Raw genomic sequence first — 13243 nt, 5'->3', positions numbered from 1 at the left:
TCCCGAGGGGCCAGGAATCAGCAATATTTCATTTCCCCTCGTCACGAGCAGCAGGAGCGACAGAGTTGGAAACCTCTGATGCGTCACGGGTCTAAGCCCTGGCTTTTAATCTACGTTCCTATTAACCTGCAAAGGTTTTGCAACATTTAATCAAAGGAACAAGGTTTTTCTTAGTTCCCGATTTTTTTTTCTGTGTTTTTTTTTTTTTTTTTCCCCTTCTATTTTCCCCAGCCTCTCCTAAGTTGCAGCCTCCTGCTGCCCAGGGGAGATCTTCCATTTAGCTACGTTTTCCTTTCTCATTTCATGCTGTAATGGAGATTCATCATAGGTGTTAAATCCGTAACTTGCTGTGAATCCCTCGTCTCTCTCCGCGGAGGTCAGAGTTGAGCACGTCGGAGGAACCCGAAAGCGCGGCTTCATGCCTGCCCCCCCCTCACCCCCCGCCCGGGGGCAAAACCTCAGCCTAACTCCCAGGAGGAGCGGGGAGAGACGGGTCCTGGATGGGTGATCCAACACCACGTCCATCCTCACCCCCCTCTCTTTGCCACCTAAAGCGGTCCCTCATTTATGATTTATCACCGAAAGCGACCCCTTTTCGGCGGTGTCTGGGGTAGGGACCCCCCCGCCCTGCTGTAAGCTCAGCGCCCACAGCGTCGCCCGGGGCCGCGAACCCAAGCCACCTCCCGCTGGGTTACGAAGCTGCTCATCTCGCAGCAGCTTCCAACGCCAGCCTGGGCAGGGACGGCACCGAGCCCGCAGCCCAAACGCTCCGCGCACCCCAGGAAAGAAGCACCAGCCCAAGGCAGGCTCTGGGGAAGCAGCGGCGGGGGGGGGCTGCTGTCGTCCCAAACCAACTTGAGAATCTGCACGGTCAGCTGCTAATTTGAGCACGCCAGGCACCTTTTAATGTCAAAAAAGAGTAATAGCCCTTTCCAGAGGGCCGTTCGTCCAACCTCTGCCTTAGCATGAGATGAATATCCTGGGATGGGGGCGGTTATTTGCCCGTTCATTACAAAGGACACCCCCGGGTCAATCATTAAGACGCAGCTGTCCCGTTTCGAAGGCCACGCTGAGCTCCAAGGAACGCCACAGCCCCAAAGCCATCCCCGTCCTACCATCGGACGGGAAGCTGACATCCATCAGACGTGCCGACAGGTGCCCGGAAAGCCAACGCCACTCCAAAACGCCAGGAACAGCCAGGACTGCGACGGGTTCGTAACAAGAAGAGAGATTCATCGGAGGGTTCACCAACCCTGTCTCCGCCGCGGCCTGGGGAGGCTCTTGGTTGCAGCTGGGAGCTGCGTTAGGGAGCCTGAACTCTATCACGGCTGGCAGAGGAGCTCAGGAACGGGGCCAGCAGGGCTGGACAACACTTAAAGGAAGGGGGTAAACGCAAGACATGGGAAAAACAACCCAGGATAGGGCCGGCCAAGCTCCCAGCCGCAAGAAAACACCCCCCCCCCCACCCCTCCCCGGGCTGGGGAGAAGCAGAGAGCTGGGGTGGGCAGGCACCCCCCAGCAGAAACGCCTCACCACCTCTCCCGAAACGTCTTCTCTGCTTTCGCGGCTGGCCCTGCCGAGCCTTGCCTTCATTTTTCATCGGGGCGGGGAGGGGGGGGTGGGGTGGATCGATGAGAAAGCGGGGGCTGTCGCTCAGGTGATGTCACGCTTCGAGGGCCTCGTTCTTCGCCGCCGGCTGACAAGGGGCGCGGGAGTCAATACTTTTGTCAGGTCACTAACAACCCGCCAAGATCCCAGCGGTGACGGATCCCGCGGCCCAGCAGCCACCGAACGCGGAAGGCTGCGATCTATCCGGCATCCGTGCACGCACGAGAGGCACAAAAGCAGGCGCTGCGTGGACGTGTAAGGCAGACACAGAGGAGCGCGGGCAGGGGACAGCCAGGGAGCTCCATCGCGGTTGGCGAGAGGGAGAAACAGGCGTCGCTTTGCAAAGCAAAGAGGAGATGGGCACGCGCGCGGGGTTTGCGATGCAGAATGCAAGGTGTCGGCGAGGCACGCAGGCCATCAAGCAGAATAATCTCCTCTGTCCGCATGCACCGCGCGGAGCAGGAGCCGTTCGGTGCAGTGACGCAGAGGGGAAAGGCTGGTGGGAGGCAGAGGGAGCACCACGGGATGCAGAGGGAGCACCACGGGATGCAGAGGGAGCACCGCGGGATGCGGAGGGAGCACCACGGGATGCAGAGGGAGCACCACGGGATGCGGAGGGAGCACCATGGGATGCAGAGGGAGCACCACGGGATGCAGAGGGAGCACCGTGGGATGCAGAGGGAGCACCGTGGGATGCAGAGAGAGCACTGTGGGATGCAGAGGGAGCACCATGGATGCAGAGGGAGCACCGTGGGATACGGAGGGAGCACCACGGGATGCAGAGGGAGCACCGCGGGATACGGAGGGAGCACTGATGGGATGTGGAGGGAGCACTGTGGGATGCAGAGGGAGCACTGATGGGATGTGGAGGGAGCACCGTGGGATGCAGAGAGAGCACTGTGGGATGCAGAGGGAGCACTGAGGGATGCAGAGGGAGCACTGATGGGATGCAGAGGGAGCACCGCGGGATGCAGAGGGAGCACCGCGGGATGCAGAGGGAGCACCACGGGAAGCAGAGGAAGCACCGTGGGATGCAAAGGGAGCACCACGGGATGCAGAGGGAGCACCACGGGAAGCAGAGGAAGCACCGTGGGATGCAAAGGGAGCACCACGGGATGCAGAGGGAGCACTGCAGGATGCAGAGGGAGCACTGCAGGATGCAGAAGGAGCACTGTTGGGATGCAGAGGGAGCACCGCGGGATGCAGGGGGAGCACCTTGGGAAGCAGAGGGAGCACTGCAGGATGCAGAAGGAGCACTGTTGGGATGCAGAGGGAGCACTGTGCGATGCAGAGGGAGCACCACGGGATGCAGAAAGAGCGCTGCGGGATGCGGAGGGAGCACTGATGGGATGCAGAGGGAGCACCACCAGATGCAGAGGGAGCACTGATGGGATGCAGAGGGAACTCTGTGGGATGCAGAGGGAGCACCACAGGATGCAGAAGGAGCACTGTGGAATGTGAAGGGCGCACAATGGGATGCAGAGGGAGCACCGTCTCCCAGATGCCCTACACAAAGCCGGGAGGATTTGGGTGCGAGACGCAGCGAGATTTGTGGCCGGAGCAGGAGGCGGCGCAGCCGCAGCGGTACAAGCGACGAGCACAGCAGGATTTTCACGCACAGCAAGGACCCTCAGCCCCGCGTCATTTCACGGCAACTTCGCGGCCATCACAGCACCCACGGCTCCTCTGCGCGGGGCAGGGAAGAGGGCAGCGCCAGCAAGAGGGGCCGGGCAGAGGGCAAAGGGACGCCGCCACCACCGCATCCGAAGGGATGGCAGAGAACCGGGAAAGCTTTTTTATCAGCTTTATGTGCTTTGCATCCATCAGCTCGGTACAGACCGGCAGACTCTGTATAGAGAAGCCAAATGCTTTGTGTTCGATAAAAACCGGGGTCAGGCCCTCCCTGCATCAAGACAAGAAATCACAGATTGGCGCGAGAACCCGAACATTAATCATTTCTCTTCCCGTGTCTCTTCCTATTTACTCTGTGGTCCTTCAGTCTCCGGCGTTCGGGTGGGAGTGTTGCTGCGGCCGTGAGGTTGTGAGCGAGGCGAAGTTTGATGGGAGCAGGGGTATCTGCTGGGAGACCCAGGGATACAGTTCAAAGAAAACCGACGGGCTTCCAGGCACACAAACCTTCCTTCAGTGATCAAGCCTGGCTTTGCGGCGCCGAAGGCTACCCGTTAATTTACGCACGGAACAAGAAGACTTTCAGGGGTACCGCCTCACCCCGGGGCTTTAGGAAAACCTGGTCACGCGGTGGCGTATTAACTGTTGGACTGGGACAGGCTTGACGCCCCATCGGGGGCTGTCACAAGACATGTGCAAACTGGGCTGCCTTCGCCAAAGCTCCAGGTTTCCCAGTGGCTGCTCCCTCCGGGATCCTCAGGGATGGGGCATTTCCCGTTTTCACTCGGCTTCTCCCTACCTTGGCAGCTCTTCGTCGGCACAGCGAAAGCAGCAGAAGGGCGGGTATATACGGAACGTGAAACGAAACCTGTTCTTACCTTTCCTCTCCCCGTATTTGTGTAATTGGAAAGTCGTTATTCTGGAGCAAGGAGGTTGGCGGAGCCTCGTCGCATCCAGCATTGCACCCAGCGAAGACGTGCTTCATGGGGATTTATGGCCGTGGGTCGGAACTAGATGATCTTTAAGGTCCCTTCCAACCCCAACCATTCTGTGATTCCGTAAGTGAACCAATTTTCCGTGTCTCCTTCAAAGTAAGGAGAGCAGAGCTCACGTGGATGCTGCCTTGCCTTTCTCCTCCTCCAGACGAGCCGGCAAACCGCTCTGAAATGGGGGAAGAAGAGCACTTCCCAAGGGCCAGCTTGGGAAGACCCATCTCCAGAGCCGAGTTTTTAGCGTACGGTACCTCTCTTTGACCTGTTTTTCCAGCTATGGACTGCCCGAGGCAGAGGTTGCCTCTCCCCCTGAATTTGTACAGCTCCAAGGCCCCCCGAGACCCCGGCTTTGCCTGCCCGGGGACGATCAAACCCATGGAGACACCTTCCCAACCCCACAGGGGTAAGATGGAAGCAAGGAAACCCGTCCGCCCTCCGCTACGAAAAGGAGCCAGCTCCAAGCGCTGTAAACTTAAGCTGCTCAGACGTGACATCAAATATTTAGGTTATTTGGGATTTGCGCTCGATTGTTTGATGTTTCTGTTTCGTTCTCAGTAGACCCGGTTGCTATTTTGCCACTGGAAAAATTCCCAGCAGAAAATGCAGCTTCGTGAAGACCCAAGCTTGTTCAAGGAGAAGAGACCGACTGGAAGAAAATGATCGCATTTTCATCACTTCTTTTTTTTTTTTTTCATTCCGAATCGACGTCCTGACTCTACGTGCTGGTTTAGGTTGAATTTTGCATTGAGAGAACTGAATTCTGTTAAAAAGCATGGAAAAATACTCGAAATGGTTCCAAGCTGAACTCTTTCTGGATTTGAAACGTCGCCTCGTCCACATTTTCTCCCCGCAGCTCAGCGTTACAAATATTGAAAAATGGTCTTTCCCAGGCCACAGCCTCTTTGTTTTCTGATCAAACTCCGCTAAAGAGCGAGAAAGCCGGGAAATGCTCAAGCTGCCAGCGATCGTTTTGGTAATGGAAATAGCTTACTCTACTCTGCAGGGAAGGACCGGGAAGACTCGGCTAGAAAGAGGACTGGAATAAAATAAAAAAAATAAAATAAAAAGAGGAAAAGGGTTGTGATTGAAGGCGAATGCGCTTGATACCTGGATGACCCTCCTCTTCTCCCGGCCCTGGCTTGTGCCATCTTAAATGACAGGAGCTCTCACTTCAAATTAACTTAATCTGTAGCGTTCAATAATTCATGTTGATTTAAGAAAGCTTTATTTCTAATGGGACACCCATGGAGACAAGAGTTAACGTTAGAAGAGGCCGTGGAGGGGGAGGAGACAGGGAGGCGAAGGTACAAGTTAATTGCCTATCAATTATTCACCTTAAATCTCTGGAAGTAGCTCCTCTGCCTCCCTCCTCACACCCCCAGGGTCCCCTCGTCCTGGTTGTCACCGAGTCCCCACCAGCACCTCTCTGGGGCCAGCCCTTTCCCTGTGCCGAGCCGCAGGATACAGCAGCTTGCCGGGAGAGCCCGTGGTACCAGGCGGGGCTGGAGACATCACATCTCCTGTCCGCCGACCAGGAGCGGCTTGGGACGCTCCTGCCAAGACGCCAGGGAAGGAGCGCAGCCATGCCACCATCCAGCTTCCCCAACACAGAATCACGGAGTGTGTTGGGTTGGAAGGCACCTCTAAAGGGCATCCAGTCCAACGGACATCTTCAACGTCTCGCCACGCTTCGCTTGACCGCTCTCCTGCCTACCCTCGGCCATCCTGGGCTGAGGCTTCCCAAGGCCGCTGCCAGACGGGCAGGGCGAGCCGGGGCACCCCCCCTTCCCCTCCCCTCTCCTCCCTCCCGGGGAAGCCAACGCTCTCTTCAAAGTTTCTCCTCGCTCGGCTGCCTTCCAGATCTGGGAACTCAACGCTAATTAACGTGTCTGCAAATCCCAGCTCGGCTGGCGGGGCCTCGAATTCATTCACGGTCCCCCGAGTGCAGAAGGATCCACAAGCCAGCCCTCTGGCTCCTTAAACTACACGGCTGGCAGATGCATATTTTAACAACACACATCTGTTGGCTATATAATCTCTTGTATTTGCCCTGCCTGCTCCCAGCTTTGATGGAAGACCGGAGGGAACTCTCCGGTGGTTACAGCCAAAGTGTTTGCTTTGCAATTTCGCTCGATTGCTGTCTGATTTTATTTTTAAATTTCTCCAAGTCCTAATCAGGCTCTTACTTTATTTAATTAATACCCCGGCTTAGTTAAATAGATCATAAATTAAGAAGCCCTGCCGTTAAAGATGTACCAGGTAGCAAATAGCCCTCCAGTGGCTTCCCCAAACCTGCCAAACTGCTGCCCTGACATCCTCCGCTTGCGAAAACCGTGGATGCCTTCCCGGTCTCCCACTCCCAAATCCCATCTCACCAGTTTTATCAGCTGCTGCCTTCCCTGCTGGGGCAGACGTCCCTAGGAGAGACAGCAGCGGCTCCTTCCCTGGACAACTGGAGCAACGGTAGGAGGGAAGGGGAAGGAGAGCTGGAGACGGGGGGGTCCTTCGGCTTTGGGATGGGTTAGCTGGGCTCCTGAGCAACATTCATCCCTGAGACTCTACAGATAAAAGACTTCCCCTGACGCTGATGACAGCAAGAGGCTCATCTGTTTGAGTGTTTGGACTTCCAAGGCTATGGAATGATCTGTTCCACTGCATTTAACCGTGTAGATTTGAAAACAATGTGACAAAACCTTAAATATTTAATTACAATACGGTGTAGCTCCGCATCCGAGCAGGGAAGTAGGAGGCATCGGCCCCGTAAAGCTGTTGTCAGACATGAATGACAGCAGCTGGAAACGGAATTGGGAGGCATTAGGGGATTTCTTGATACCAAGAAAGTGGAAAAGCTGCCGACAACGGCCAAGGCAGCACCAACCCACGCGATAAAACCCAACAAGCACGGTATTTTTCAGAAGCAAGGCTGGGATGTGACAGAGCAGGACGGAGTTCCCCAGCGCTGCCCCCAACATCCCCAGCCGGCCGATTTGCCGCTCGAGTCGTTGGCAAACCCAGCAGCACACTTTGGGCTGCCGGCGCCACGACAGCCTCCCAGCTCTGCTCCGGCTGGGACAAATCGCTTCCTCGAGAGCTGCCAAGGTTTGCACGCAGATTTGGGGATGGCGCAGGGATCCCCTCCTGCCTAGGTGATGCCTGAGGCCTCAGGCGAAGCTGGGCAGACTGGGATGAAGGAACGTCCTACAAGCATCTTCTTCAAATGAGGCATCCCTTCCTAACCTAGCGAGATGAAAGTTGGGAGATCTGCATCTCCCCAGAGACGGATGCTTAGCTCACGACTAAAGCAAGCTCACCGAGTCACAGAATAATTTTTTTTCGAAGAGACCTTTACGATCATCGAGTCCAACTGTTAATCCAACACGGCCAAGTTACCACCAAACCATGTCCCTCAGCACCACATCTACATGACTTTTAAATCCCTCCAGGGATGGTGACTCCACCGCTTCCCCGGGCAGCCTGTCCCAATGCTTGACAACCCTTCCGGTGAAGAAATTTTTCCTAATATCCATCCTAAACCTCCCCTGGTGCAACTTGAGGCCGTTTCCTCTTGTCCCATTGCCTGTTCCATTCCCCGCCATTGGGCTGGCTAACACGCAGCCCGGCAGACCACCTTCGCTGCTGGTGGGGCAGGACACGCCATCCTCCTCCCGCAAAGGTCTCAAATTGTCCGCTAACGACCTTCCAGTCCCTTTCCCAGGGTGTGGATCATCACTCTGCACCTCCCCGGCCAGCCTTAAATTGCGCCCCCCCCCGGAACATCCGCATAAATACGTGGGAAGCGAAAGATGCGCTACCGACGCGTTGCAGAGCCCCGTTTTCTTACCGATCGGGCTGAAGTCGAATGCGCTGTAACTTTAATTTTCTTAAAAAGGAAAACACTCCGCAAACATAAGCTGCTGAACATCTTAGGTAAATGTACCAATTAGCAACTACCATGTATATTCGCATAAACATTAACTACCATCTACTCAACACATTCCATAACCCCACAGATAATAACGATTTCCTTTTGATCCATGAAAACATCTCTCCGCTCAATCAACGCTTCGCAGCGGCTCTGAGCTCTGACGTCCGCCCGTGCGCCCTGGGACTAAATTAGTTTGGAAATCTTTAGCTCTAATTAAATAACATTATTTCTTTTGTCTGGCTCCAGCAACGCATCCTGCCTTCGCAACAGAAGGAGGGAGCCCAGGCGAAGGAGGGGAAGGCGACCCAGCTTGCCGAGGTTGGCGGTGAGCGAGAAAGCTCCCCCTCCGCCCCCCGACAGCCGCGTTCCGCTTGCCGACTCGTTTGCATTCTTCTTGCACGTCTGGGCACACGTCAGAGCTCGGAGCTGCTGCAAAGGGTCGACCGAGCAGAAGGACGGATCGAAAGAAAATCATCGTTACCGGCGGGGTCAGGGAAAGGGAGAAGGCGGCAGTTGCGTAGGTTTGGGGGTAGGCTACGTTGTAGGGTGGCGGAGGGGGAAAAACCAAATTACAAGGGAAATTATTACAAGGGAATGACAAAATTACACAGGAAATTACAAAGCGGAAGTTAGAACCTGTTTTCGCGGTGCTGCGCAGGGCCCGGTCAGGCGCACCTTCAGGAGAACTAGTTCCCTCACTCATTTTCTCGGCTGCTTAAGACTAATCAGCGTTGACCCGACTAAAAGCACTAAAACTCTTGGTCTGGATCCTTTTTTTTTTAACATTTCCCCCCCTCCCCTCCCGAAATTTAACTAAGGAAAAAAAAGAAACCAACCACCAAAAACCCAAATCCAGCCTTCGATTTAAACAAACTTAAATATATAAATAGTTTCACTTTGGGGGGTTGAATAATCAGGACGTACCCGGGAGCAATGCAGCCTGGTTTTTGCCCAAGCTTTTTCAAGAAATACCGTTTTCGTTAACTTCTCCGAAGCCGCAGCCGTAGCGGGAGGTCTCACTGAGCCAGCCTGCCTTTCCCCAGCTCTCCTGACAAGCACCACCAACCCTTCGCCGACCCTTTAACCTTCGCCAGCGCCACTCTCCCGTCCCCCCACCCGAAAAGGGTCTTTAGAAGATGCTGGGAGCAGTCGCCCATTGGCGGTCCCACGCGACATCCTCCTGGCTCGCTCACGGGAAATAGTAATTACCGAGAAAGGCACGACGCTAAAAGATGTGCATTAAAATAGATACAGGAGGAAGGTAGGACGGGATGAAGAGCAGCCTTTTCTCAAGCGGTACAGTCCTGGTCCTGCCACAGGCCCGCGCCGCAGCAAGGGCAACGCATATCGCACCGATACTCTTCATCTCCTTGAATTTATGCGCGTGCGCTCTTGAATTGGCACGTATATTTGTAGAGCTGAAGTACCAAACATTCTGTGACTCTATTACTCATCCCAGAATTTCTCCGCTCCCTTGCCAGCTTCCTTTCCTGCTGTATTTGGGGCCAAAATGCACCCCCAATCGCTCTCACGATGGATTCATTTCCAGACCTCTTGATTTAGCAACAACACATTTTGTCAGAAAGCCGCTCAGTGCAACCGCCAGAACAAAATAAAAAACCCAAATAACCGCCAATATGACGGAGAGACGGGACTTACCGAGGACAGTCAGCCGGGCAGGTCTGGATCGGATGGCCGCTTGAATGGCCTGACATTCGTAGACGGCGTCATCTTGGAGATCAGCTCTCAGGATTTTCAAGTGATGCTCTCCGGACAGATGGTCTCCTACGACCAGATAGCGCGGATAACCTGCAGAACGCAAAGCACGAGTCAGGAGGCAGCCGGACCGAGGAGCCCAAGGATGAAGAGCACCCAGCGCGGGCCCAGAGCCCCAGCTGCCCCACAGCAAACGCCCAGCAGCCGAGTCAGCTTCTCCCCCTCCTTGGCAGCCAGCACAAGGGGAGAGAGAGAGAGAGAGAGGCCTTCCAAATTTGGGCAGGACACTACAGATTTTGCCCTAAAAGTTGAAAACAGAAGTGCTGATGAAGGAGCATTAAGTGAAATCCCTGGGAAAAGGGATGATGAGCCCTTCCACCAGGAAACCCACCACCTTCTGAGGCCCGGCACGGGATTTCCTGAGCTCCTCAAGCCAGCCGTGCACGCGCGTGGGGTGAAACCCTGGCACACGTCCACCACTAAGGCTGCGTAAAGGTTGGGCGGGGGCCTGCGGGGGTACCGAGAGCCCTGAGCAGCCTGCCCTGCCTTTGGAGACATCCGAAGCGCCACGGAAGGAAGGCTGCCGTCACCCCATCCCGCCCTGCTCTCGTGATTAACGCGCTGTGTAACGCAGGCAGCCTGGCACGCTCTCGTGTTTCTGTTGTTTCGCAAGCCATCGACAGCAGGATTTGCTCTCCTGAACCGCGAGAAAGACAAATGATGGGTTTGTTTCTATTTAGCTAATTAGACGACTGGCTGAGCTGGTATCACGCGAGCTGGCAGCTCCTCTCGCTTAAAGCAGCCCCGGCTCCGTTAATTGTGGAAGTCATTCAGATCCGCCACGTACTTCAGTGGAGCCGTTGTTGCCCGCTCGTGTTGCAAGGTCTTGTATAGGGAAAGCTCAGCTCTCTAATATATGTAAAAGTTGTGGCGCGGCGCTTTGAAAAACAGTCGAAGAGGGGACGGCTCACTCGGACAAACCTGAGGAACGACTAATTATATGCATTAAAACAGAGAGGAAAAGAGAAAGCGGGCATCGCGCTTCGGAGGTGCGGGGTCCCCGGAGACCAAGAGCCGCGAATCCTCCCCTGGTTTCTGAATTTTCGGAATGCTGCTGGTGGATTTGGAGAAAACCCCTCTCGGGTGCCCCCGGGCCCTGCAGAAGTCGAGCGGTGGCAGCGTCACACGTGTACAACCCCCGCTGTGCTCGGGGTCGGGGAGGGACAAGGCTGCAGCTCCTGGAAGGGCTCGGCGCCCTCCCGGCTTTCAAGCAAACGCCCTCCCTTCATGGCGTGAAATATTTCACTAAAAAAATGAGTGTTTTCCAGCAAAATATATAGAATAAACCGTGTAAGGTCTCCACTATTGTTCCAGAGTCTTCGCCAGTTGCAATAAACCCTCAATCACGATGCGCGCGTGGGATTCAGTGACGAGAAGTCTGGGGAATTTTATTACCAAACTATAATTTGCCAAAAGTACAGCTTAAGGAAGCCACAAGTACTTGAGGGCTCTGCTGGATTGCAATAAACGCATTTATCCGACGCAAACAGAGACTTTCTTTCTTTTTTTCAAGTGCCGTTGAAACAGGCACTTTCAACGTTTACAAAACATTTTGGAAACCTGACGTTTGTTTCCAAGAGTCAACCCAAACCAAAGCAAGGCTTTCCAGAGGGTCAGGTCACACCGGTTGGGAACCCAAGCATTTTGTCTCAAGTCAAGAGTGAAAAAAGTTTGTTTGTTTGTTTCTTTTTTCCAAGTTTCAACGCTTATGTTTGGCTGGAAGGGTTTGTAGTTGCGATGAAAACGCTCGTTATTCCCCAAATAAATATTGGGGCTGCGCCTGCCCTTCCTTGGTAGAGGCGGGGGTAATATCAGGACTTACTGGAGAGATCCCGTCCGACTCCGAGGGCCAGCCCGTCTTTAATCCACAGCACGATGCCATTATACTCGGGGATGGCGCACAGCAGCGTCACGGGCTGCCCGGCGATCACCACCTGGTCCTGGGGCTGCTGCGTGAAGGAGGAGGCTTGACCTGGAGAGGGGAAGAAGAGAGAAAAAGAGGAGAGGGTCAGACCGTCCCTGCTATTTCCTTTAGCTATTTTATTCCGGTTTGTGGTGCTCACGTTGCAGCCATGGGGACTGATGTATAGAAAACCAGCCGGCTTTCAGGAAGCAGCTATATCGTATATGACACCTAATACAAGAGGACGTTGGTCCTCTGCTTCTGAGTGAGTCTCATGTGCTAAATTGGTTGAGAACCTGCTGCACGACACACAGAACCAACCGCCTGCTGCTCTTCCCCCAGTCGAACCTACTTGCGTTTGCTGGGAGCTCGACACACGTCTGGGCACGGAAGGAAGCACCAGCCCCAGTTCAGCACCGCCTTTGGCCAAAGTAGCCTCATCAAACTCACAAACCACCCAACCCTAACGAGCCGAGCTCTTCAGCGCGACGCCCACCACCTTGGTTGACGCGGGTGGACCGAGCGCGGTGGGTTGTCACCTCTCTCCTCACCCTTCCCCACCCTGAATGCTGCAATATCAACTCAAAGCCCTCGGGTCACCTCCTGCCACGGCGAGATGTCTCACGCCTCAGGCGCGAGGTGAAAACGTCTCATTTTCACCAAGAAGCGCTCCAACGCGGCCTAACCTCTTTCGCATCAGGCTTTGCTCGGCGCTGGCATTATGTTTTATTTTCACTCTTCGAAACACGCCATCGTCCTTTGGCTTTGCCAAAATTGAAAAACGTTCCAAGTGCTCGTTCCTCCCCGTTGTTTCCTCTCTAAAATGAGCGCTCCGGTTTTCAATCGGGCAAGGTGGGACGCCGGGATGGCCACGCAGCCCATCCCGCCGGTTCAACGGAGACGGGGGCGCAGGGCAGCACGGGGCCAGGTCGCTCCCTTCCTCCGTGTAAAGAGAAAGAGCGAAAGCAAGAACAAACGCTAACGAAGCGCCCCTAAACCAAAGAAACCTCGGGATGTCTTAGAGAGATGGCTCGTTGTGCTACGAGCCAGCACGTGGAGGTAGTGCCAACGGCCTAACGGTGGAAGGTCCTACATGATCTGCTGACATCTGGGCACCTTGCGAGCGCGGTCCTTCGCGTGAATTATTTGCGGAGCGTCCGAAGAGCGGCTTCACCAGCACTTAAAGTCTTGCTCTTACTCCAGGTACAGGAGAGAGAGAAGCGGGGAGAAAGGCCCAACGACTGGATTGCGACTCGCTATCTTCCCCGAGGGGGTTTGAAAGATCAGGAGCCTCGCTGTGCGTGCGTTATCGCCCTCCGACAGGCACGGAATGAAAAGCCCCCACCCCGCAGCTGAATGTCAGTTCAATACACAGAAGCGCACGGGGCTGAAGAAAAAGTTTCTCTTTAA

General features: G+C 54.9%; 1 protein-coding gene across 3 annotated transcripts in view; it reads right to left on the bottom strand.

The window, feature by feature from the left end:
* Positions 1–13243, bottom strand: part of KIRREL3 (kirre like nephrin family adhesion molecule 3) — a 357510-nt gene that overhangs the window by 95276 nt on the left and 248991 nt on the right. For all 3 annotated transcript variants that reach the window (XM_063355399.1, XM_063355400.1, XM_063355401.1), the window contains 2 exons: positions 11753–11902; positions 9814–9963 (listed from right to left, as the gene is read on the bottom strand). In XM_063355399.1, the coding sequence (XP_063211469.1) occupies positions 9814–9963; positions 11753–11902 (300 nt within the window). The remainder of the gene's footprint in view (positions 1–9813; positions 9964–11752; positions 11903–13243) is intronic.

Source organism: Chroicocephalus ridibundus, chromosome 18 (genome assembly GCF_963924245.1).
Source record: "Chroicocephalus ridibundus chromosome 18, bChrRid1.1, whole genome shotgun sequence".
Taxonomy (NCBI): domain Eukaryota; kingdom Metazoa; phylum Chordata; class Aves; order Charadriiformes; family Laridae; genus Chroicocephalus; species Chroicocephalus ridibundus.
Note: the sequence above shows the minus strand (reverse complement) of the source record. Positions and strands in the feature narration are given on the sequence as shown.